The sequence below is a fragment of the Mobula hypostoma genome, chromosome 8 (assembly GCF_963921235.1).
Source record: "Mobula hypostoma chromosome 8, sMobHyp1.1, whole genome shotgun sequence".
Lineage (NCBI taxonomy): Eukaryota > Metazoa > Chordata > Chondrichthyes > Myliobatiformes > Myliobatidae > Mobula > Mobula hypostoma.
This window is the reverse complement of record NC_086104.1, coordinates 154,347,016-154,369,988: the sequence shown is the minus strand read 5'-3', so window position 1 is coordinate 154,369,988 and position 22,973 is coordinate 154,347,016. Positions and strand designations below refer to the sequence as shown.

The 22,973-nt window shown below is 44.0% G+C and overlaps 1 protein-coding gene across 5 annotated transcripts in view; it reads left to right on the top strand.

Annotated features, from left to right (window-relative positions):
* The window catches only part of LOC134351082 (zinc finger MIZ domain-containing protein 1-like), a 241,725-nt gene that overhangs the window by 149,629 nt on the left and 69,123 nt on the right, over positions 1 to 22,973 (top strand). For all 5 annotated transcript variants that reach the window (XM_063057131.1, XM_063057132.1, XM_063057133.1 and 2 more), the window contains 2 exons: positions 7,665 to 7,873; positions 17,916 to 18,114. In XM_063057131.1, coding sequence (XP_062913201.1) covers positions 7,665 to 7,873; positions 17,916 to 18,114 — 408 coding nt within the window. The remainder of the gene's footprint in view (positions 1 to 7,664; positions 7,874 to 17,915; positions 18,115 to 22,973) is intronic.

Genomic DNA, 22,973 nt, shown 5'->3' with positions numbered 1-22,973 from the left:
GGGATTAAAGGCTTGATGGTCCATGTTGTAGGAAACATGTGGCTACAGAGATGATAGGTGCATTCTTCCTGATTTCCAAAGTCTCCCTAGTTTTTGGGAAGGTCCCAGTTGATTGGAAAACTTACAGAAAGGAGGGGGAGGGAGAGGGAAAGCAACAGGCTACAGTTTTATTGAGATACAGCGTAGTTAGACCCTTTTGGCCCTTCAAAGCGTGCCCTCCAGCAACCCCCGATTTAACCCTAGTCTAATCACAGGACGATTTACAATGATCAATTAACCCACCCACCGACTGATCCATCTTTGGGCTGTGGGAGGAAACCGGAGCACCCAGTGGAAACCCACACGGTCACGAGGAGAACATACAGACTCCTTACAGGCAGTGGCAGGAATTGAATGCTGGTACTGTAAAGCGTTGTGCTTGTTGTAGCGTGGATGAAATCACCAGAGAGACAGAGTTACTGGTAGATACAAAGCAGCTTCTTTATTCGACACAAGGTACAGCAGGTATTATACAGACGGAAACAACAGGAATTCTGCAGATGCTGGAAATTCAAGCAACACACATCAAAGTTGCTGGTGAACGCAGCAGGCCAGGCAGCATCTCTAGGAAGAGGTACAGTCGACGTTTCAGGCCGAGACCCTTCGTCCTGACGGGTCTCGGCCTGAAACGACGACTGTACCTCTTCCTAGAGATGCTGCCTGGCCTGCTGCGTTCACCAGCAACTTTGATGTGTGTTGATCATACAGACGGAGATGCTCTCAGTAGAAAGGACTGCTAGCCCAATGTGGGCTTGATATTTATGTGCTAAATACAATCGCTATTTACAAAGTTATAGACAATGCTTCCTTTTGAAGCTACATACAAAACATCACCCCTTCCGACTTCATCCTTTCCTCCCGACGCCGACATGTCTGGGTTGGTACTCACAGCCTTTAGGAGTGCAAGTCAAATCCACAATACATTTATTTGGTATTTTACGTGCTAACATATAGGACAATAAATATTTATGCAGTATGGATAAGGCTGTCTTCGAAACTACCTGTAAACTTCACACTTCCATCTGCAGCATCTGGCTAGTATTCTGAGATTCACAGCTTTTAAGAAATGCATTGTTGTGAATCAATCCACAGTACTTTGTCAAACAGAAGACTGGTGGCCAGAGTCATTTAAGTGTAAATGAATCATCTACCCAAAAACTCATTAACAGTGCTAACCGCGATGCTACCATGCCGTGGAGCGCACTCTCCTCGTGACCGCATGGGTCTCTTCCCACAGTCCAAAGGCTTATCTGTTGGTAGGTTATTTGGGCGCTGTAATTTGTCAAGTGCTTAGGCTAACACTGAAATCGGGGGTGGGGGTGGAGGATTGCTGGGCAGCGTGGCTCGAAGGGCCTATTCCATGCTGCAGCTCAGTAATTTTTTTAAAAGTACAGTTCAAAGTATGTACATGTCACGATATACTATCCTGAGATTCATTTTCTTGCAAGCAATGAAAAACTACAAAGACCGACAAACAACCAATGTGCAAAAGACAAACTGTGCAATTACGGTTAAAAAAAAAAGCAAATAATATTAATTGTAAATACATAAATAATACAGAGAATGTGAATGTAGAATCCTTGTAAGCCTGTAGAGGTTTGGAATCAGTTTAGTATTGGGGCGAGTGAAGTTATCTGCATCGTTTCAGGGGCCTGATGATTGAAAGGTAAACAACAGGAATTCTGCAGATGCTGGAAATTCAAGCAACACACATCAAAGTTGCTGGTGAACGCAGCAGGCCAAGCAGCATCTATAGGAAGAGGCGCAGTCGACGTTTCAGGCTGAGACCCTTCGTCAGGACTAACTGAAGGAAGAGTGAGTAAGGGATTTGAAAGCTGGAGGGGGAGGGGGAGATGCAAAATGATAGGAGAAGACAGGAGGGGGAGGGATAGAGCCGAGAGCTGGACAGGTGATAGGCAAAAGAGGATACGAGAGGATCATGGGACAGGAGGTCCGGGAAGAAAGACGGGGGGGGGGGTGACCCAGAGGATGGGCAAGAGGTATATTCAGAGGGACAGAGGGAGAAAAAGGAGAGTGAGAGAAAGAATGTGTGCATAAAAATAAGTAACAGATGGGGTACGAGGGGGAGGTGGGGCCTAGCGGAAGTTAGAGAAGTCAATGTTCATGCCATCAGGTTGGAGGCTACCCAGACGGAATATAAGGTGTTGTTCCTCCAACCTGAGTGTGGCTTCATTTTTACAGTAGAGGAGGCCGTGGATAGACATGTCAGAATGGGAATGGGATGTGGAATTAAAATGTGTGGCCACTGGGAGATCCTGCTTTCTCTGGCGGACAGAGCGTAGATGTTCAGCAAAGCGGTCTCCCAGTCTGCGTCGGGTCTCACCAATATAATTGCGAGAAGGGGATGGCGTTTTTGCAAGAGACAGGGTGAGAAGAGGGATAGTCCAGAATATTGGTGAGACCCGACGCAGACTGGGAGACCGCTTTGCTGAACATCTACGCTCTGTCCGCCAGAGAAAGCAGGATCTCCCAGTGGCCACACATTTTAATTCCACATCCCATTCCCATTCTGACATGTCTATCCACGGCCTCCTCTACTGTAAAGATGAAGCCACACTCAGGTTGGAGGAACAACACCTTATATTCCGTCTGGGTAGCCTCCAACCTGATGGCATGAACATTGACTTCTCTAACTTCCGCTAGGCCCCACCTCCCCCTCGTACCCCATCTGTTACTTATTTTTATGCACACATTCTTTCTCTCACTCTCCTTTTTCTCCCTCTGTCCCTCTGAATATACCTCTTGCCCATCCTCTGGGTCACCCCCCCCGTCTTTCTTCCCGGACCTCCTGTCCCATGATCCTCTTGTATCCCCTTTTGCCTATCACCTGTCCAGCTCTCGGCTCTATCCCTCCCCCTCCTGTCTTCTCCTATCATTTTGCATCTCCCCCTCCCCCTCCAGCTTTCAAATCCCTTACTCACTCTTCCTTCAGTTAGTCCTGACGAAGGGTCTCGGCCTGAAACGTCGACTGCGCCTCTTCCTATAGATGCTGCTTGGCCTGCTGCGTTCACCAGCAACTTTGATGTGTGTTGATTGAAAGGTAATAACTGTTTCTGAACGTGGGGGTGGGGGGTGGAGCAAGGTTGGCCTAACACCTGTTGGGAAAATGCTGAAATCTGTTACTTAAACACTTACAAAATAATAACTTATTTAAGTAGAGTTAAAAGAGCTTTATGGATGGGAAATTGTGTTCAGTAAAAATTAGTTAGCACAACTAATGTGACCAGTAAGGCGTAACACCATTTTGTTTTACAGTTGAAGCCCACCTGGTTTCCTTGGCTAGGGAGTACACACTCGCCAAACCCGTGAGATTGCGACGGCTGTCTCACCCCAAACCCTGGTTTGTGTTGATGCTGTGAAATCTGCTACCCCGTTACAACTCAGTGCCAAGAAACAACAGACAGCACACTGCATACAATTAAAGGAATTACATTTTTGAATCTTAGCTAAAGAAAAAAACAAAAGGGGCCCGTTATAATTAAACAGTCAAACATGCACCAGCTGGAGCTCAACTCTTCCAAAAGTCATATTCACTGATCTTCAGTAGTGCTCGGCACCTTGCTCCATTGAATCACGGTCCCCCCCCGGGTCGAATCCTACAACTGGTTCTCTCCAGCGTCTTCTCTCTTCATCACCTGCCGAGCACATGATCCCAGCTCACACCGGTCCGTGTCAGGCACACAACACAAAGACCCACACCCCTAATTGGATGGCTCACATTCCAAAGCACCCGTTATCTCTAACCTTAATCCAAACACTGCTTCTACAGAAATACCATTATGTTAGCAGTGAAACCTCTCCCAGGGTATTAATTTAGATTCCAAATAGGATTTAGATAAGGTACTAAAGTATAGCTCAAAGTATAATTTATTATCCGAGTACATACATGTCACCACATACAATCATGAGAGTTTTTTTCCTGTGGGCAGACTTAGAAAATCTATAGAACAGTAACTGGATCAGTGAACAACAAACTATGCAAATGTAAATATAAGTAAATAATGTGAGCATGAAATAACAAGATAAAGAATCTTTAAGTGAGACCATTGGTTCTGGGAACACCAGAAATAGAATGAATGTTATTATCCTCTGTTGTTCAAGAGCCTGATGTTTGAGGAGTAGTAACTGTTCTTGAACTGTGAAGTCCTGAGGCTCTTGTACCTCCTACCTGATGGCAGCAGTGATAAAAGAGCATGGCCTGGGTGGTGGGGATCTCTGATGATAGATGCTGCTTTCCTATGGCAACATTTCATGTAGATGTGCTCAACAGTTGGGAGGGCTTTACCCATGATGTACTGGGCCAGATCCACTTGGGATGTTACTGCCTAAAATAAGGACTCACAGTGTTGCAGATGATAGAGTAACATGAAGAAGAGAATGGCACACACAAAATGCTGGAGGAACTTGACATCCATGGAAATGAATAAACAGTCAATGTTTCGAACCGAGACCTTTCTTCAGGAGCTGGTGAAGGGTCTCAGCTTGAAACATAGACTGTTTATTCCCCAACATGAATGCTCGCTTGAACCTGCATGAGGTAGAATAACAGTTTGGTCTGGACTAGATGGACAGAAGGGCCTGTTTCTGTGCTATAGTACTCCAGGCTTGGAGTTTCGGCTCCTTGACTGGTCAGAAAACAAAATAGTTACAGAAACAGCAATGAAGAATCCTTCTATATCCATACTCTGCTGACACTCATACAGGTTCTTTCTCTCTCACACAGACACTCTTACTCTCAAGTGTGTGTACGCACATACACACACACGCACACACTCGCACACTTTCACTCTCGCACGCTCTCACGCACTCTTTCACACTCGAACTCTCACATTGACCTTCCATCTCTCGCAATACACATAAAATACTGGAGGAACTCAGCAGGTCAGGCAGCATCTATAGAAACTAAAAAACAGTCAATGTTTCAGGCTGAGACACTTATTCAGGACTGGAAAGGAAGGGGGAAGTTGCCAGAATAAAAAAGGTGGAGGGAGGGGAAGGAGGTTAGCTGGGAGGTGATGAGTGAAGCCAGGTGGGTAGGAAAAGTCAAGGTCTGGAGAGGAAGGAATCTGATAGGAGAGAGTGGATCGTGGGAGAAAGGGAAGGAGGAGTGGACCCAGGTGCAAGTAACAGGCAGGTGAGAAGAAGTGAAAGGACAGAGTGGGGAATAGGGAAAGTTGCGGGGGCGGGGGAGAGTGGAATTTGTTTACCAGAAGGAGAAATCAGTATTCATTCCATCAAGTTGGAGGCTAGCCAGATGGAATGTAGGCTGTTGCATCATTTTATATTACATTTCTGCATAGTTTTGCTCTCCCCACCCTCTCCCCTTCAAGCAGAGGTGGTTTTAACACAGAAAGTGTTTCCCCCTTTTGTGTCAGCGTTTGGAATGAGAGGCATTGATGAATGTTCACAGTTGTGTTGAGGGAACTGCTGCGGTCAGTCAGTTGTGAGTGCAACTAGATCCCACAGCTGGGAAATTTGTTACTGAGTGGACAGCTTTTAGCCATGTTTACGGAGGGATAAGTATCTCCCAGAACCTCAGGAAAAACTCTTTGCACCCTGAACCAGTCTTCAGGATATTTTGTGGCTAACTGAGGGAACAATATAAATACAATATTTTTTGTTGGTTTTCAGAACCGTACACTTTAGTACAGTTGCATAAATGCTTTCGTGCCTCAGATACCCTAAGTTAAATGTTAATTAATTTCACCATTTCTTATTTATGCCAATGGGCACCTATTCACAATGCAAGGCTGGTGTGTTGATGAGGATAAGATTTATTTTCTAGCCTTATTATCAGATTTTAAATGCATCTGGTCTGTCGCTGGGGTAGTTGGGGCTGAGTGCCTGGAGATTCAGTGGAGACTGGAGGCAGAACAAGATGGCCTGTTCTGGATTTGGAGGGCTGCCCTTGTATGTGGGTGGGAGGGAGGATTGGGGCTTGTTTTGTTGCTTCTTGTCCTGCCAAGCATTGTGGGCATGCTGTGTTGGCACTGGAATGTGTGGGGTCACTTGTGGGCTGGTCCCCAGCACATCGTCGGGTGTGTTGGCTGTTAACTCGAGCGATATGTTGCACTGTATGTTTCGATGTACATTTGATATATAAATCTAAATCTGAATCTGAACCTATCCTTTCCATTCGTCACAGATTCACGGTGAGCAGCCAGGATCCCTAAAGAACACATTTACATCCTTCAAGTTGTCAGGCTGATCAACATCTCTACCAGTTAACCCTCCTCCTGCCACCACCATATCCACATCAGCCACTTTATTGATTGAGATACAGCGTGGAATTGGCTTTTCCAGTCCTTCGAACCCAGCAACCCCCCCCCGCCCCCGCGAATTTAATTCTAGTCTTATCACACCGGCCAGCAACACCCCCAGTTTAATCCTAGTCTTCTTAAGCCACCCAGCAACCTCACCCCCCCACCCCAATTTAATCCTAGCCTAATCACGGGACAATTTACTTTTTTTTGGCGTGTGCCTGCGTGTGTGCATCCATGATGATGTCTTTTTCATGGCTTTTACAAGATGCGGAGCGAGAGAGACACTGTGTGGGGCGCCACTCCTCACACAGACACTTTTGCAGTATTTTCCCTTTATTTTACGAGGTCAAGTTGCGATCTCGACACTCAACCGGGCACGTATGGAAAGTGTATTCGGGAGCGGACCCGACTGGTTTCAAACCTGGGAACCTCTGCTCCCGGGTCCGGCGCCGATGTCATTGCACCACCAGCCGGCCCGACACGGGACAATTTACAATGACCAATAACCTAGCAACCAGTATGTTTTTGGACTGTGGGAGGAAACCCACGCAATCACAGGGAGAAGGTAGCAGCTCCTTACCAGCAGCATCAGGAATTGAACCTGGGTCGCCTGTACTGGAAAGCATTGTGCTACCATGCCACTCATCATTTCCTGTCAGAGTCCTTGTGTTCAGATACTCCTGCACCTAGTGTTACTTTACATACAGTCTGTGTATATCAGTACGTACATGGCCACACTCAAACAGTTACTTGTACATTGTGTTTTTTTATAGGATTGCTTTTATATTTATATTTATTATGTTTCCATGTGTATTGTGGTTTTTATATTGTATTGGATCTGGATTAACAATCATTTCATTTTCCTTTACACTTGTGTAGTGAAGAATGACAATAAACAATCTTGAATCTGTTTTTATGTATTTTTAAAAATTATTTAGAGTTACGGGCCCTTCCGGCCCAATGAGCCTGTGCTGCCCAATTACACCATGTGACCAATTAACCTACTAACCCGTACGTGTTTGGAATGTGGGAGGAAACCAGAGCACCTCGAGGAAATCTACATGGTCACAGGGAAAATGTGCACTAACTTCACAGACAATGGCAGGAATTGAACCCGGCTCACTGGTGCTGTCTTGTCATTAATGCTAACTGCTACAAATAATCTAGTTACAGATTATGAAGTAATTTTAATACGGGGGGGAATGTGGGTCAACATGTGACTGAAATGGAGCTTCACTATTACAGGAATTCTGTGCACATGCTTCTGTGCTGACATGCACGATTCAGAAAATATGAACAGAAAAAGGCTACCTCACTGCCCTTCTCCTGCCACTTCCACAGGTCCTAGGAAATCCTATGGCCCCTGGGGGCAACTCCAGTGGGAATCACATGACGTCTGGGATACCTGGAAATGGTCCGGGAATGAGCTCTCCACAGTTCATGGGACAGTCGCCATTTCCCACCTCGGAAACGGGTTCAAGCAAGGGAAACATGCAGCAGAATTTGTACGGACGGCCTAACTATCCGGGAGCAGCAGGATATGGTGGAAGGTAACCAATGCAAATAGCGAAACGGATATTGAAATTGGTTTTAAGGTTCTGGATTATGGAAGGTTTCTATTAGATGCTTAGCAGTGAAATTTTACTCAAGCTAATGGACCTTAATGTGGATGTGGAGAGGATGTTTCCTATAGTGGGGAGTCTAGGAGCGGAGGGCACAGACTCAGAATAGAGGGACATCCCTTTGGAACAGAGATGAGCAGTTTTTCATCCAGAGGGTGGTGAATCTGCAGAATTCATTGGCACAGGTGGCTGTGGAGGCCAAGTCATTTGGATATTTAAATCTGATGTTGATAGGTTCTTGATTAGGAAGGGCGTCAAAGGTTATGGAGAGAAGGCTGGAGAATGGGGTTGAACTCAGTAATAAATCAGCCATGATAGGATGATGGAACAGGTACGATGGGCTGAATGGCCTAATTCTGCTCCTGTCTCTGATGATCTGAAGTGCTAGTGTACTGTGGAAGTTGCAGCAACGCAAGAGTGAAGACAATGTCCAGGCAAGGATAGTTCGCAGATAGTGTGCGGTCAGCCCAGTCAAGAGAGCTCTTTGAAGAGCGTAATTTCCCTTTACACGGCAGGAGACTGGAGTCATTTGGCACACGAAGACAAGCTTAGAATGTAGTCGAATGATGCAAAGTACACACCAACTGGGGACAATTACTTTACGAAATATTATCAGTTGTTACCTTGTAGTTTCTGTTGACTTTTAACATCTACATTGCGAATGCCAACTGATCTTGCAAATAGGGAATTTGAAAATACTCAGTTTACCAAATGGTCAATATCTGTAACTGTGAGTCAATTCTGTATAAAAATATGATTTCTCTGTTCAGACTTAACAGTGTGGTGACAGGTGCCAGGCTGTTCTCCTTGTGCACAAGTAAATAAAAGTTTGTTTGAGGAGCAGGTGTGAGTTTTCAGAGCCTAGTTCATCGGAGACAACAGTACCTCAAGATAAGTCTGCTGTTGGCGTGGAGATAAAGTTCAAAGTAAATTTATTATCAGAGTACCTATATGTCACCATATACAACTCTGAGATTCACTTTTCTGTGGGCATACTCAATAAATCTATAGAATAATAACCATAACAGAATCAGTGAAAGATCACCCAACTAGGGTGTTCAACCGGAGTACAAGAGACAACAAACTGTGCAAATACAAAAAGAAAGAAATAGTAATAATAAATAAATAATAAATATTGAGAACACATGCTAAAGAATCCTTGAAAATTAGTCCAAAGGTTGCGGGAATATTTCAGTGATGGGGCAAGTGAAGTTAAGTGAACCAGATCCTGATGGTTGAGGGGTAGTAACTGTTCCTGAATCTGGTGATGTGGGTCCCAAGGCTCTTGTACCTTCTTCCTGATGGCAGTAGCGAGAAGAGACCATGGCCTGGGAGGTGGGGGAATTTTCTGTTGATGGATGCTGCTTTCAAGGACCCCCACCATCCAGGACATACACTCTTCTTGCTAAACTGTGGGGGTTTGAAATGGTGTTGACCTACATAATAAGCTTATCAAAACAGGGCATCTCTTGAATTTTAATCCATATTCAAAAGAGAAATTTGGTACTATAATAAATCTATCTGAAACGAGAGTAGAAATTTTGACCACAGACAAAATTGATTAATCACAGAATGGAGGATGAAAAAGGCTTTTAAGTGAATTGAAGTGATTGATGAAAGTGCATTCAGAATGAGAGGTTTCAGTTATATGAAGTGTAGGGAAGTTGTTCTCTATGGTACAGAGAAGGTTGCGGGGTATCTGAGGTATGTTGGTAGCATGTTTATAGACAACAGGGATGGAGAGAGACTATGCATCGGTGGAGAGGTCAAGAATGAGGACACACAGAATAAAGGTGATGGACCAAACGTCCGAATTTGGCATGTGGAAAATCTTTTTGTATGGAGCGAATGTGTATGGTCTGTAATGCACTGTTGGAGGGAGTAGTGCAGACTGAATCAATTGTAGGATTAAAAAGAAGTTGGGTATCAGCTGAAATAATCTGCAGGGCTGTGGGAGAAGGCAGGACAGTGGGACCAGTTAAACAGATTTTACCTAGCGACAGTGCCACTGCATGACTCCCTCTGTGCTGTAACCATTCTGGGATTCTGTGAACAGATATGCATATACGGTCAATTCCTGTTAATTGAGACACATCGGGACCAGTACGTTTTGGTTAAATTAAGCAGCTGTCCCAATTAGCTGATGTTTCATGGAAATAGTTTAAAAGGTATAAAAGTGACAATCTACCGTTTAACTGAGTGACACATTATGTATTTCAATGAAATACAGAAGAAACTAGAACACTATCAATACTACTACAGTACTATAAAACCGTATTAGTTCCCCGAGTGTCATTGACAGAAGAATTCATCCAGTGTACCTGTATGCTGCTGTGTTCTTTAGATTGACTGTAAATTAACAAAATCGGTGCAGACGGTGGACACTCTTCATACAATGCTTTTTATAAATGCATCTTCCGAATCTTCATTTTCATTATAACATTCAAGATGATTGTCAGTCTCTTCAAATTTTTCATAGTTCCTAACTTGTTGTGAAATCATTTCATTTTTACTCAGACATTTCTGGTATCTCCAACCCTGAATGCTTGAAACTGCAGTGAGCAAAACTGTTCTGAATTGTCTTAATGTTTATTTCGTGCTACCTGTTGGTGACAAAACCCACTGCTTTTTGAACATACGCACACTCGACTGACGCTATTGAAAACCCATTTACTCTAAGCAAGGTATAGTTTCTTAACAGCCACACAAGTGCATAGACCAACGCTAGTTAGAATCTGTTTGACAATGGTCTCCTGCCCCTATTAAGCAGTATAGTGTCCCAAATAAACAAAGGAGATCCTGGCTGTTTTCTCAATTGGTTTTTGTTGTGAGCGGACTGATTAACCAGAATTCACTGTATTTTGTGTGGGTTTCACAATATTAACACAAGAACTCTCAAAGTCTCCTCACAGTTTCTTTGACCTCCTGCCGCCAGGTAGAAAGTATCCCAACATAAGAACCAGAACTGTCAGGCTGAATAATTGCTTCTTTCCCCCAGGTTCTTAAACTTCTTAACACCCCGCCACCACCCAGCACACTTGTACACCCTGTCAGAATGCCCTGTCTGCCCCCACCCCCACCCCCACCAACTCAACACACTCTCATCCTGCACCAGTTATTGATCATCTTTTATTGCTGCTGTTTCACATATTTAAACAACTGCTTGTTTTATTATAATAGTGTCAATAACATTATACTGTCTTACACAAACATGTACAGTGCACATCATGGCAACCTGTCAATCTTCAGGCCAGAGTCTTGCGCTAATATTATTTTGTGACTATATGTGCTGGGTCATTACTAGATGTGCTGTGTGTGACTGTGTTCTGTGCTGTGTATTGAACCTCGGCCCCAGAGGAACCATGTTTCCTTCAGCTGTGTACATGTGCACGGTTGAACGACAATAACCTTGAACTGCCATGGTGCTGAGATCTTGACCACAAAGATGAGGATCAGAAAGTGGTGGAGGGTTTTAGGGAGCACTCCAATGAATTGGAAGTCTCATTGAGGTTCTGCAGAGTGAGAGAAAGGCTGGAGCTATGAGACTGGGGAAGTCTCCAGTAACTGGGTGGACGCACCAGGATTTTGGTGTGGTATTATTTTATTCAGCCCATCTACTCTGTGTTGAACCATTTAAGCTGCCTACTCCCATCGACCTGCACTGGGACCATAGCCCTCCATACTCCTACCAACCATACCTGTACTATCCAAACTTCTATTAGTGCTTCGACTGAACAACGCATTTCATGACATTCTTTTTAACAAAGTAAGCTTTATTTATAATGAAAAGTATTTACAAGAATAAACTGTGTGGTGCTTTTTTATTCTTTACACGCTTAGTCAATGCTTTCCGTACTCTTCTATTACACATCAATAGCACTTCATGTGTCCCTTTGGGGTGGTTCACTACCACAATAATTGAGGGGCTTCCGACCCCTCCCTCTCCAGTAGCAGAAGAATCCCACACTGTGGTCCTTCCCCACTGAGCCCTTCCGGTGGCTGCGACGAGCTTCGCTGCTTCCCTCAGCACGTACTGCTGCAGCCTGGGATGTGCCAGTCGGCAGCGTTCCTCCATGGACATCTCAATGAGCTGGCCAACCGAAGTGCGTCTTTCACCGAGTCGATGATTTGCCAGCAGCCCTTGAAGTTTGTCTCTGGGAACAGCCCATAGATCAGAGAAGCCGCTGCCACGCAGCTGCTCGGGATAAACCATGACACAGCCTCCCGCATCCTCTGCACACCCTCTTTGCAAACTCACAGTCACCAGACTTGCATCAGTGATAATAAACCTGATTGTGATGACAGTTTATATAGTATACGATTATATTACCACATTGTATTATGGTAAGGAAGATTGGGCAAACCTGGATTGTTTTCTCTGGAAGGTCAGAGGCTGACTGGTGATCTGATCGGTATAGAAAATGCTGGGAGGCATAGATTTGGGAAACAGTCTGTTTCCCTGGGTGGGAATAGTAGACGCTGGAGGAGGTAGCTTCAGGGTGGGCGAAGGAAAGTTGAAAGGAAATCTGAAAGGCAGATGAGCAGTAGCTGTCAGGAACGTGCTGCCAGGGTAGGTATTGCAAGCAGATATGACCATCTGTTTAAGAGGCGTTTAGACAGGTAAATAAACAAGAGGGATACGGATCATGTGTCGGCAGATGGGATTAGTTTAATATGGTATCATCGAGGATTAACTTTAGTCGCTGTACACATTCACAGTGAATTCTGGTTAATTGGGACACAATCAGGACCAGTACCTTTTGGCCCAATTAAGCGGCTGCCCCAATTAGCCAAGGTTTCATGCAAATAGTCAAAAACGGTATAAAAACACAAACTACCGTTTAACTGTGGAACAAATTATGTATTTAAATGAATACCCAGCAAATCAGAACACTGCCAATGCTACTACAGGACTATAACATTGTGTATTAGTTCCTAGTAGTTACTGACAGAGGATTCATCCACCGTACCCTGCCATGTTTGGGGTACCCAGGGAGAGGTAGCACCTCTGGTGAAAAGGGCTTGTCGTGTCCATTCTGGGGCAGTTCACTCGCACCTGGTCCCCACCAGACACTCAGTCCTCATCTGTGGCTCCAGGTAGTTGTTCGCATGCGACAGCGGCCACACCTTGGTACACCACTTTGACAGGCAGGCTAAACCAGGTGTGGGTTGCCAGCGAGCCTCATACCCCGGTGAAATAGGGACATGCCTGCCCTAGCGTGTAAAGTCAGTTCCAGTGGACTGGGCAAATGAGATCCAACAGCCAAGAAGGCAGTTCTGTAACACTTTGTAGAGACAGAAGGACATGACAAAGCAGAGAAGAGGTCACTGTCATCCACTGCAATCAAGGAAGACCCCAGTTTGTGACGAGCACTCGTACCATTGGACATGAAATCTCTTACACACACGTTTCACTAACATCATCAGATATGACAGACAACTATCACACTGCTGCACACATCAAAGTTGCTGGTGAACGCAGCAGGCCAGGCAGCAAAAGAAGAAGTGTCACGAACATAGGTAGGAAGGGATTGAACAAGGGGGATAAAACCGTGTCGAGGTATGCAGAAACGAGTTCGGTGGGGCAGGAGCAAACTGAGACAATGGGTCTACCTGGATAGGCAGGTTTGTGGATCTTGGGTAGGAGGTAGAAACAGGAAGTGCGAGGTGTGGGAACCATAAGGTTGGTAGCAGTGGATGGGAGATCCCCTGAGCGGATAAAGTTGATGATGGTGTGGGAGACAATGGCCTGGTGCTCCTTAGTGGGGTCACGATCGAGGGGTAAATAAGAGGAGGTATCCACGAGTTGTCGCTGTGCCTTGGCAAGGTAGAGGTCAGTGCACCAGACTACAACAGCACCCCCCTTAGCGGCATTTATTTGGTGTTCCTATCACACTGCTGTATTCTTTTGATTGACTGTAAATTAACAAAATTAGCGCAGACACCTAGCGGAGGTAACGGACGGCCTTCATACAATGCTTTCAACGATTGCACCTTCCAAATCCTCATTTTCACTGTAACATTCAAGATGATTGTTGATACCTTTGCATTCTTCATTGTTTCTAACTTGTTGAAGCAGTGAAACTCTTTTATTTACATTCCCAACCATTTCTGGCATCTCCCAAGTCCGAATGCTTGAAACCAATTCTAAATTGCCTTACTGCTTGTAGTTTCTCACCAACTGTCGGTGGCAAAAGCTTGCGCCGAGGAGAGAGTACCTTCCACCCATAGGGGCCAATCGATTTACCACGCAGTCGATTCACTGCATGCTGACTTGCCATATTCTCGCAGTCAGTCCAATACAATACAAATTTATTAGTTGTATTAATGCCAGTTGTTTCATGCAGTTTAATTACTGTTGAATTTAAATTGACTCAGAATTCTTGACTGACAAGAGCATTGTAAATGGTGATGGAACCTGTTAGCCAGTGTTCTTTGCAGGGAGCTTTAGGAATAGATATTGTAATGAGTTATTGAAGAAAAAGAAATGAATACTATTTTAAATATTCTCTATGACATAAATTTTAAAAAACACAGAAGGTCATCTCTTGCTATTTCCAGCAGTTAGTCACTTGGTAGCAAAACACATTTTTATGAATTAATGATAGAAAATGCAGTTTTGAATCCTCCATTAACTATCTTCGCCCAGTTAGGGTAATACTAAGCAGTATCTGTTAAAAGCTCCTTCCATTTCTATAATTCATATTCCTAATCCTGAGTCCATGCCAAACAATAAAATATCATTTTACACTAATCACTAATGCCATTTTATTCCTGTTATTTTCCCATCAATTTGCTCCTGATTCTTTCACTCACCATTCTCTCTCTCTGCGATCACTCGAACCAAGTGTGCTGTTTTTCTAAGGGGTTGTTTATTGGTGGGTCCTCAGGTGGCTGTAGAGGCTGATCTGGGATCCACTTATTCTGGAGCGGTGTGGACAAGAAGCCGGCCGGTGGGGTAGTGCCATCTGCACAGGACTCGAGGTTCGAATCCGGCTGCACAGAGAGGAACAGCTGTGGGTCAGAGTGAATGGTGGCTGTGGTTAGTGGTTGGGTTAGGGTTAGAGTATTATCTGTGAAGTATTTCTTTGGCCACCAAGGCTTATTGACCGACCTTCATCTGAAAGTAAAGGATCTATCTGAGGAGACGTGCGTTTGGTATGTGAATGACATGACCTATCCATTGGAGTTGGTATTGTTTTATAATGGAGATGCTGTTCATGAAGCTTCGTTCACTGCCTCAATAGGGACAATTTACATAGAACATGGTACAGCCCAATACAGGCCTTTCATACATTGCCAATACATGTGGCAATACGTTGTCCACAATTTTGTGCTGTCCTTTTAATCTGTTCCAAAATCAATCTAACACTTCCCACATAGCCCTCCATTTCAAATCAAATCAAGTTTAATTATCATTCAAGCCATACATAGATACAGTTGAACGAGACGGTGTTCCTCTGGGGCCAAGGTGCAAAACATCCAAAATAAGCAAGCATTCAAGAATTAGTGAGTAAGGTAATCAAAAGAGTGAGCAAAGAAGCATATTCACTCAAAAAAAAATGTCCAAAACCCTGAGCAACAATGTTCAATAATTGATAGTACAGTCTCTTGGCAATGTACAGACGCACACAATCCAGCTTGTCATTCCACCGCTCAAACACGGGAGGGCAGCACTGACGGGAGTGGCCAGGCCCCAGATGAGCTTGGACACCATGCTGTGATCACTTCCGCGTCTCTCACCTGGTCTGCGGCAGCAGGCAAGTCCGAAGCTTGAGGCCTAGTTCTCACTGCAACCGATGCCACACAGCTCCCATGTCATCTGTCCCACCACTAGACAAGGGTAACAGGCCTGCAGCAATTTACATTATCACTGTCCACGAGAGTATTGCAATTGCAAGTGAAATGTCCGAGGCAATCTTCCAGTTATATTGCACTGACTCCGATGCTTCCAAGTAGCGGTCTGCAGCCAGGTCAGGTCCTCTGACATCCCGGCCAGCTCCCTCGACACCTCAGCTGGCTCCTTCTCCATCCCAACCTTGACTGGCCCCCTCAAAACCTCAGCCAGCTCTCTCTCCAATATTGGGGCCGGCCCCTTAAACACCTTGACTGGCTCCGCTGCCGACACTAGTCCAGGTAATTATCAGCGAGTAGCTCACTGATGGAGCAGCCCTGCAGTACCCAATGTTCTTGGAGTAGAATTGTCCTTGGATTGTAAAGAACAACTTTTACAAAAGAAAAAGCACCTTTGGTTGGGCCCTGAGAGGCTACTGCATTCACATTCACGCCATCTTGCCGGAAATTGCTGGTAAGGTTTTTCTATCATCTGTCCATGTGACTATCTAAGAGTCTCTTAAATATCCCTAATGCATCTGCCTCCACCACCACCCGTGGCAGGGCGTTCCGCACACCCACCACTCTGTGTGAAAACCCCTATCTCTGAGATAGGCGTCATATTCATGGGCTGATTCATTGTCCATTCAAAAATAAAACCATAAGACATTGAAGCAGAATTCAGCCATTTGGGCCGTTGCATCTACTCTGCCATTCCTTTGTGACTGAGTTACTGTCTTAACACTCTACTCCATTCTCCTTCCTTCTCCCAATAACCTTTGACATGCTTACTAATCAAGAACCTGTCAACATTTGCTTTAAATATACCCAATGACTTGGCCTCCTCAGTCGTCTGTGATAATGAATTCCACAGATCCACCCTCTGACTAAAGAAATTCCTCTTCATCTCTGTCTCAAATGAACATCCTTGATTTCTGAGGCTGTGCCCTCTGATCCTAGATACCCCCCACCCCACCCCAGGAAAGGAAACATCCACTCCACATCCACTCTATCTACGTGGTTCATCATTCGATAGGTCTCAATGACACTCCCCCCCCCTTATTATTTTAACCTCTAACGAGTACAGATCCAGAGTCATCAAACGCTCCTCATGCATTAATCCTTTCATCCTTGTGAACGTCTTCTGGACCCTATCCTATGCTAGCACATCCTTTCTTAGATAGGGGCTGAAAACTGCTCACCATATTCCAAATGTGGTCTAGCAATGCCTTAAATGCCTTATACTCCTTACTTTTATATTCAAATCCTCCTAAAAGGGATGTTAACATTGCATTTGCCTTCCTTACTACCAACTCAACCTGCAGGTAAACCTGGAAGGATTCTGTCTAAATGTAACATCAATCTCTGGAAAGTCCCTTTTGGAATCAAATATCAGCCCAAACAATAAAACTGCATTTCATTTATCGGTAAACATTTCCTCAGAACCCTACTGCTACCACCTCCAAGGTTCAAACCAGGGACTGCTCACCTCAAAGTCCAATGCTGATACCACTACACCACCGCCTGGCTTTCATATATTTTTTATTTAATTTATATTTATAACTCATATTTCTTATTGTAATTAATCATTTGTTTTTGTGTTGCACTGTACTGCTGCCGCAAAACAATAAATTGACGTCGGTGGTATTAGTTCTGAAATATTTTTCTTCAGATAGTCTGTTATGTTAGATTTGGTGAGGTAGGGGTTGTGGGTTGGATTTCTCATGAATATTACTTTTATTGCATCCAGCATCCACTTCTCGGCCCCATGAGTTATTTCCCATGAATTCACTTGAAGGGAATTGAGTAAATATTTTAAAATAAAAGGGCCAGGAAAAAGGATTTGATTAGAAAGGCTACAGGTTTCAAGGACACAGGTGGGCACAGAAGAGCCTGTACTGTGCTGTAATGTCCTATGTTACAGGCTAGCACATGAACTGAATACCTTGTACTGCAGTCATAATGACCTATCGTGAAGTTCAGCCAAGGCTTTCTCTGTGCATCGGAAACTTTGATTAATGAATGCACGCGGCAATGTTGCCAATCCCCAGCGGCGGTCTAAGGAAGCATCCTTTCCAAAACGTCCAGGTTTTTTGTCCACTCTTTCCATTAATATTCACTTTCTCTTTGCTTTTAGTTACCCTGGTGGCCCAAATGGCTCTGGTGGAATGGGAATCCCTTCACATTCCAGGCCACCAACGCACTTCACCCAGCCGGCCGCTGCTGCGGCGGCTGCTGCTGTGGCTGCAGCTGCGGCCACCGCCACCGCCACGGCCACAGCCACCGTGGCTGCCCTGCAGGAGAAGCAAAACCACGAGATGAGCCAGTATGGACCGGTAAGACCTGGGCATTATCTCTGTCTAACCTTGTAGATGAATGAGGACAGCGAGAGAGAGAGAGGAAAAGTAAACAATTGCAGGAGAAACAGAACTCAAAATCAAGCCTGGAACAGTTGCAGGACGTATGAAACAAAAATCAAAGTAAATTTATTATCCAAATATTTATATGTCACCACATAATACTTGGAGATTCATTTTCTTGCGGGCCTTTACAAGATAACAAAAAAAAATAGAATTTATTGAAAAATATACATAAAAATTGACAAACAACCAATGTGCTAAAGAATTCAATGTAATTTTTTAATCAAAGTACGTCTAAGTTGCCATATACTACCTTGAGATTCATTATTTGCAGGCATTCATAGGAAAGTAAAGAAACCCAGTAGGATTTATGAATAACTATGCATAACAAAGACTGACCATCAACCAGTGTGCAAAAGAAGATAAATCGTACAAATAATTTTTAAAAAATTAATAATACTAAGAACGTGAGTTTCAGCATCTTTGAAAGTGAGTCTGCAGATTGTGGAGACAGTTCAAATTTGAGATGAATGAAGTTATCCACACCGTTTCAGGAGCCTGATGGGTTGAGGGGTAATAACTGTTCCTGAACCTGGTGGTGTGTGTCTAAGGCTTATGTAGCTCCTGTCTTATGGTAGTGACACGAAGAGTGCATGGCCTGGATTATGGCGTCTGTGATGACGGATGGATGATCCTTTCCTGTGAATGTCTTACCTGTGACAGTGCTCCTTGTCAATGTTCAGGATGAGCCAGGAGTCGCCAGAAGGATTGCAGAGAACCAGGGTTGTCCTACAAGGAAAAGTTCAATAGTCTGGATTTATTCTTACTGATGATTAGAAGAGGTGACAAGATTTAACATTCTGTGAGTGTAGATGTTTGCATATGCAAATAAGTCAAGAACTGGGGCCGTAGTCTCCGGACTGAAGCTTGGCTGATCAGGACTGAAATGAGGAGAATGATCTTTTACTCAGAGGACAATGAATCTTTGGAATGCTTTGGATTGTGGACAGTAACAGATTCTTCTGTATGGTATGCATCAAAATGAGCTTAAACGTCGACTGTACCTCTTCCTAGAGATGCTGCCTGGCCTGCTGCGTTCACCAGCAACTTTGATGTGTGTTGCTTGAATTTCCAGCATCTGCAGAATTCCTCGTGTTTGCGAGCTTATTCCTGTCTACACTTTCCCATTCCATAACTGAAATGCTGCCTAATTACCTCATTCATAATTTAATTACTTTACTTAATAATGGGCACTGTGAGCCCATTTACTGGACTTCTTCATGGTAGCCAAGGGTGAGCTCAGCAGAAGTGGGCACTCTTGTGGTCACAAGACCATAAGATGTGGGAGCTGAACTGGGCCCTTATTTCCCACTCAACTCTATTCTCCTGCCATCTCCAAGAAGCCACTGAACTTTCAAGAACATGCTTTGAATAACAAAGCTTTGGGGGAACAAATGGATCTTAATTCATTAAATCAGGTTATTTTTCAAATGGCTCAATTTAATATCAGACAATGTACAGTATACAGCCTGAAATTCTTACTTTTCACAGAGATACCCATGAAAGAAGAACCTTTTAGAGTAAATGATAGAACATCAGAAGCCCAAAGCCCCTCCTCCTTCCTCCCATCTCCCACACACAAGCCTCGACCCTGTTCTTTCCCCTTTCCCCACTTGCGCCAGCTGAAGCAATAACGCCCCCCCCACCGTGCAAGCAATAGCGAAAGCAAATAATCTGAAAGATTATTTTAAATAACATCCATTTACCTTCTATGTTTGATATTCTTTATTCCACAGTGGCGTGCAAATGTTTGGGCACCCCTGGTCAAAATTTCTGTTACTGTGAATAGTTAAGTGAGTAGAAGATGAACTGATCTCCAAAAGTCATAAAGTTAAAGGTGAAACATTCTTTTCAACATTTTAAGCACGCTTAGTGTGTTATTTTTGTTTTGTACAATTTTAGAGTGAAAAAAAGGAAAGGATTACCATGCAAAAGTTTGGGCACCCCAAGAGATTTGAGCTCTCAGATAACTTTTACCAAGGTCTCAGACTTTAATTAGCTTGTTAGGGCTATGGCTTGTTCACAGTCATCATTAGGAAAGGCCAGGTGATTCAAATCTCAAAGCTTTATAAATACCCTGTCTCCTCAAACCTTGTCCCAACAATCAGCAGCCATGGGCTCCTCGAAGCAGCTGCCTAGCACTCTGAAAATTAAAATAAATGATGCCCACAAAGCAGGAGAAGGCTGTAAGAAGATAGGCAAGAGAACAGCTCATAGGATTGCTAGAAAGGCAAATCAGAACCCCCGTTTGACTGCAAAAGACCTTCAGGACGATTTAGCAGACTCTGGAGTGGTGGTGCACTGTCCACTGTGCAGCGACGCCTGCACAAATATGACCTTCATGGAAGAGTCATCAGAAGAAAACCTTTCCTGCGTGCTCACCACAAAATTCAGCGTCAGAAGATTGCAAAGGAACATCTAAATAAGCCTGATGCATTTTGGAAACAAGTCCTGTGGACTGATGAAGTTAAAATAGAACTTTTTGGCTGCAATGAGCAAAGGTATGTTTGGAGAAAAAAGGGTGCAGAATTTCATGAAAAGAACACTTCTCCAACTGTTAAGCACGGGGGTGGATCAATCATGCTTTGGGCTTGTGTTGCAGCCAGTGGCACGGGGAACATTTCACTGGTAGAGGGAAGAATGAATTCAATTAAATACCAGCAAATTCTGGAAGCAAACATCACACTGTCTGTAAAAAAGCTGAAGATGAAAAGAGGATGGCTTCTACAACAGGATAATGACCCTAAACACACCCCGAAATCCGCAATGGACTACCTCAAGAGGTCAAGCTGAAGGTTTTGCTGTGTCCCTCACAGTCCCCTGACCTAAACATCATCGAAAATCTGTGGATAGACCTCAAAAGAGCAGTACATGCAAGACAGCCCAAGAATCTCACAGAACTAGAATCCTTTTGCATGGAAGAATGGGCGAAAATCCCCCAAACAAGAATTAAAAGACTCTTAGCTGGCTACAGAAAGCATTTACAAGCTGTGATACTTGCTATAGGGGGTGTTACTAAGTACTGACCATGCATGGTGCCCAAACTTTTGCTTTGGGCCCTTTTCCTTTTTTGTTATTTTGAAACTAAATGATGGAAATAAGAAAGTAATCTTACTTAAAGTATTAAAGAAATGTGTCATCTTTAACTTTTCCTTTTGGAAATCTGCCTTTTGGAATAAGGTCACCTTTTACTTGCTTAGCTATTCACAGTAACAGAAATTTTGACCAGGGGTGCCCAAACTTTTGCATGCCACTGTAACTGAATATCTTATCAGTTATAAAATAGTTTGTAGATTCACAACTGCAGAGTGCTACCTGTACTCTGAATCCTAAATAAGTTCACTGCATTATGATGAGTGAGAGTTCAGGTGCATAAAAGCCATCCTGCGTCTGTGGAGTATTATCATTATTTTCTTCAGCATCATGTAGTCGTGAAAGTGCTTTGTAAAAGTAACAGTAGCTTCAGTTTAATGCTTTTATACAATACTTTATAATTCTTACGCAATTTCTACACAATTATCTTTTATCACATAATGAATGTCATTCAAAAGCAACCATTCTGATCGTCCAGTGAATGACAAACCTCCATCCTTATTCGCAGTCTATTGACAGAAAGATTAATGCTACCACTCAAGTTGAGTATGATGTCTATTGGCGGGTCTTCTGGTGGCTGTAGAGGCCAGTCCAAGATCCACATATTCTCGTGCAGTGTAAGTGGTGGCTGTGGTTAGTGGTTGGGTATTTTGGTTGTTAAGTCTCTACCTTCACAGCTGCCGCTTGTTCTCTGCGGCACAGCAGAGGTCGCTCTCATGTAGGGTAGCTCCCTCTTGAACAGATTTCCTCCAGGTGTTATCTGTTGGCTGCAATGTCTTACCAGTTTTTAGATGTAATGTTGAATTTCTTCAGGCTGATTTTGATATTAACTTTGAAGTGTTTCCTTTACTGACCTTCATTCAACTGCGAGTAAAGGACCCGTTTGTGGAGACGTGAGTTAGCCACCTGGATGACATGACCTATCCATCGGTGTTGCTTCGTCGTGGTGGAGTTACTCTTGATGTTGACCTCCTCCAGTATGCTGGTGTTCGTACATCTGTGCGTTAGACCAGCACAGCTGATGAGTATTCCATTATGTCTGAACAGTCTGCAAAGAATATGCATCTAAATTCCAGAGTCAGGTATTGATTTGATAACCCAGAAAGATGGTGCACAAGTTGTTATACACAGTTAATCCCACTGCCTGTTCATTATGTTAAATGTTGGAACTTGCCAGAGTTAACAGAGATAACAGTGCTCCTATAGAAAACAATATCACAACTGGTCAGGGTTTTTAAGATGAGACTGTAATACCTCGCCTGCACCTCATAAAATAGAGGTGCATTGTAGCTGAAGTGGCTGCTGGCAGGTAGAAGTCAACTTGTTGTAGAGTTCATCACTACTGTGGGAGAACATGTGTTTCGCAGGTTTTTAGAGTCTGTTCTGAATTTGTAAAGGTGGTGGGTTGGAGATATGTCTCTACCAAAGGAGGTGTAAGAGGTGATATGTCTCTACCAAAGGAGGTGTAAGAGTCTGAATTTGTAAAGGTGGTGGGTTGGAGATATGTCTCTACCAAAGGAGGTGTAAGAGTCTGAATTTGTAAAGGTGGTGGGTTGGAGATATGTCTCTACCAAAGGAGGTGTAAGATTCTGTAGGTCACCTGCTTAGCAGCCCTCCCCCCTTTGATCAGGGTCAGGTAAAGCCACGGGACCAGGTGGTGAATGGTCGTGTGAGCAGCTGGT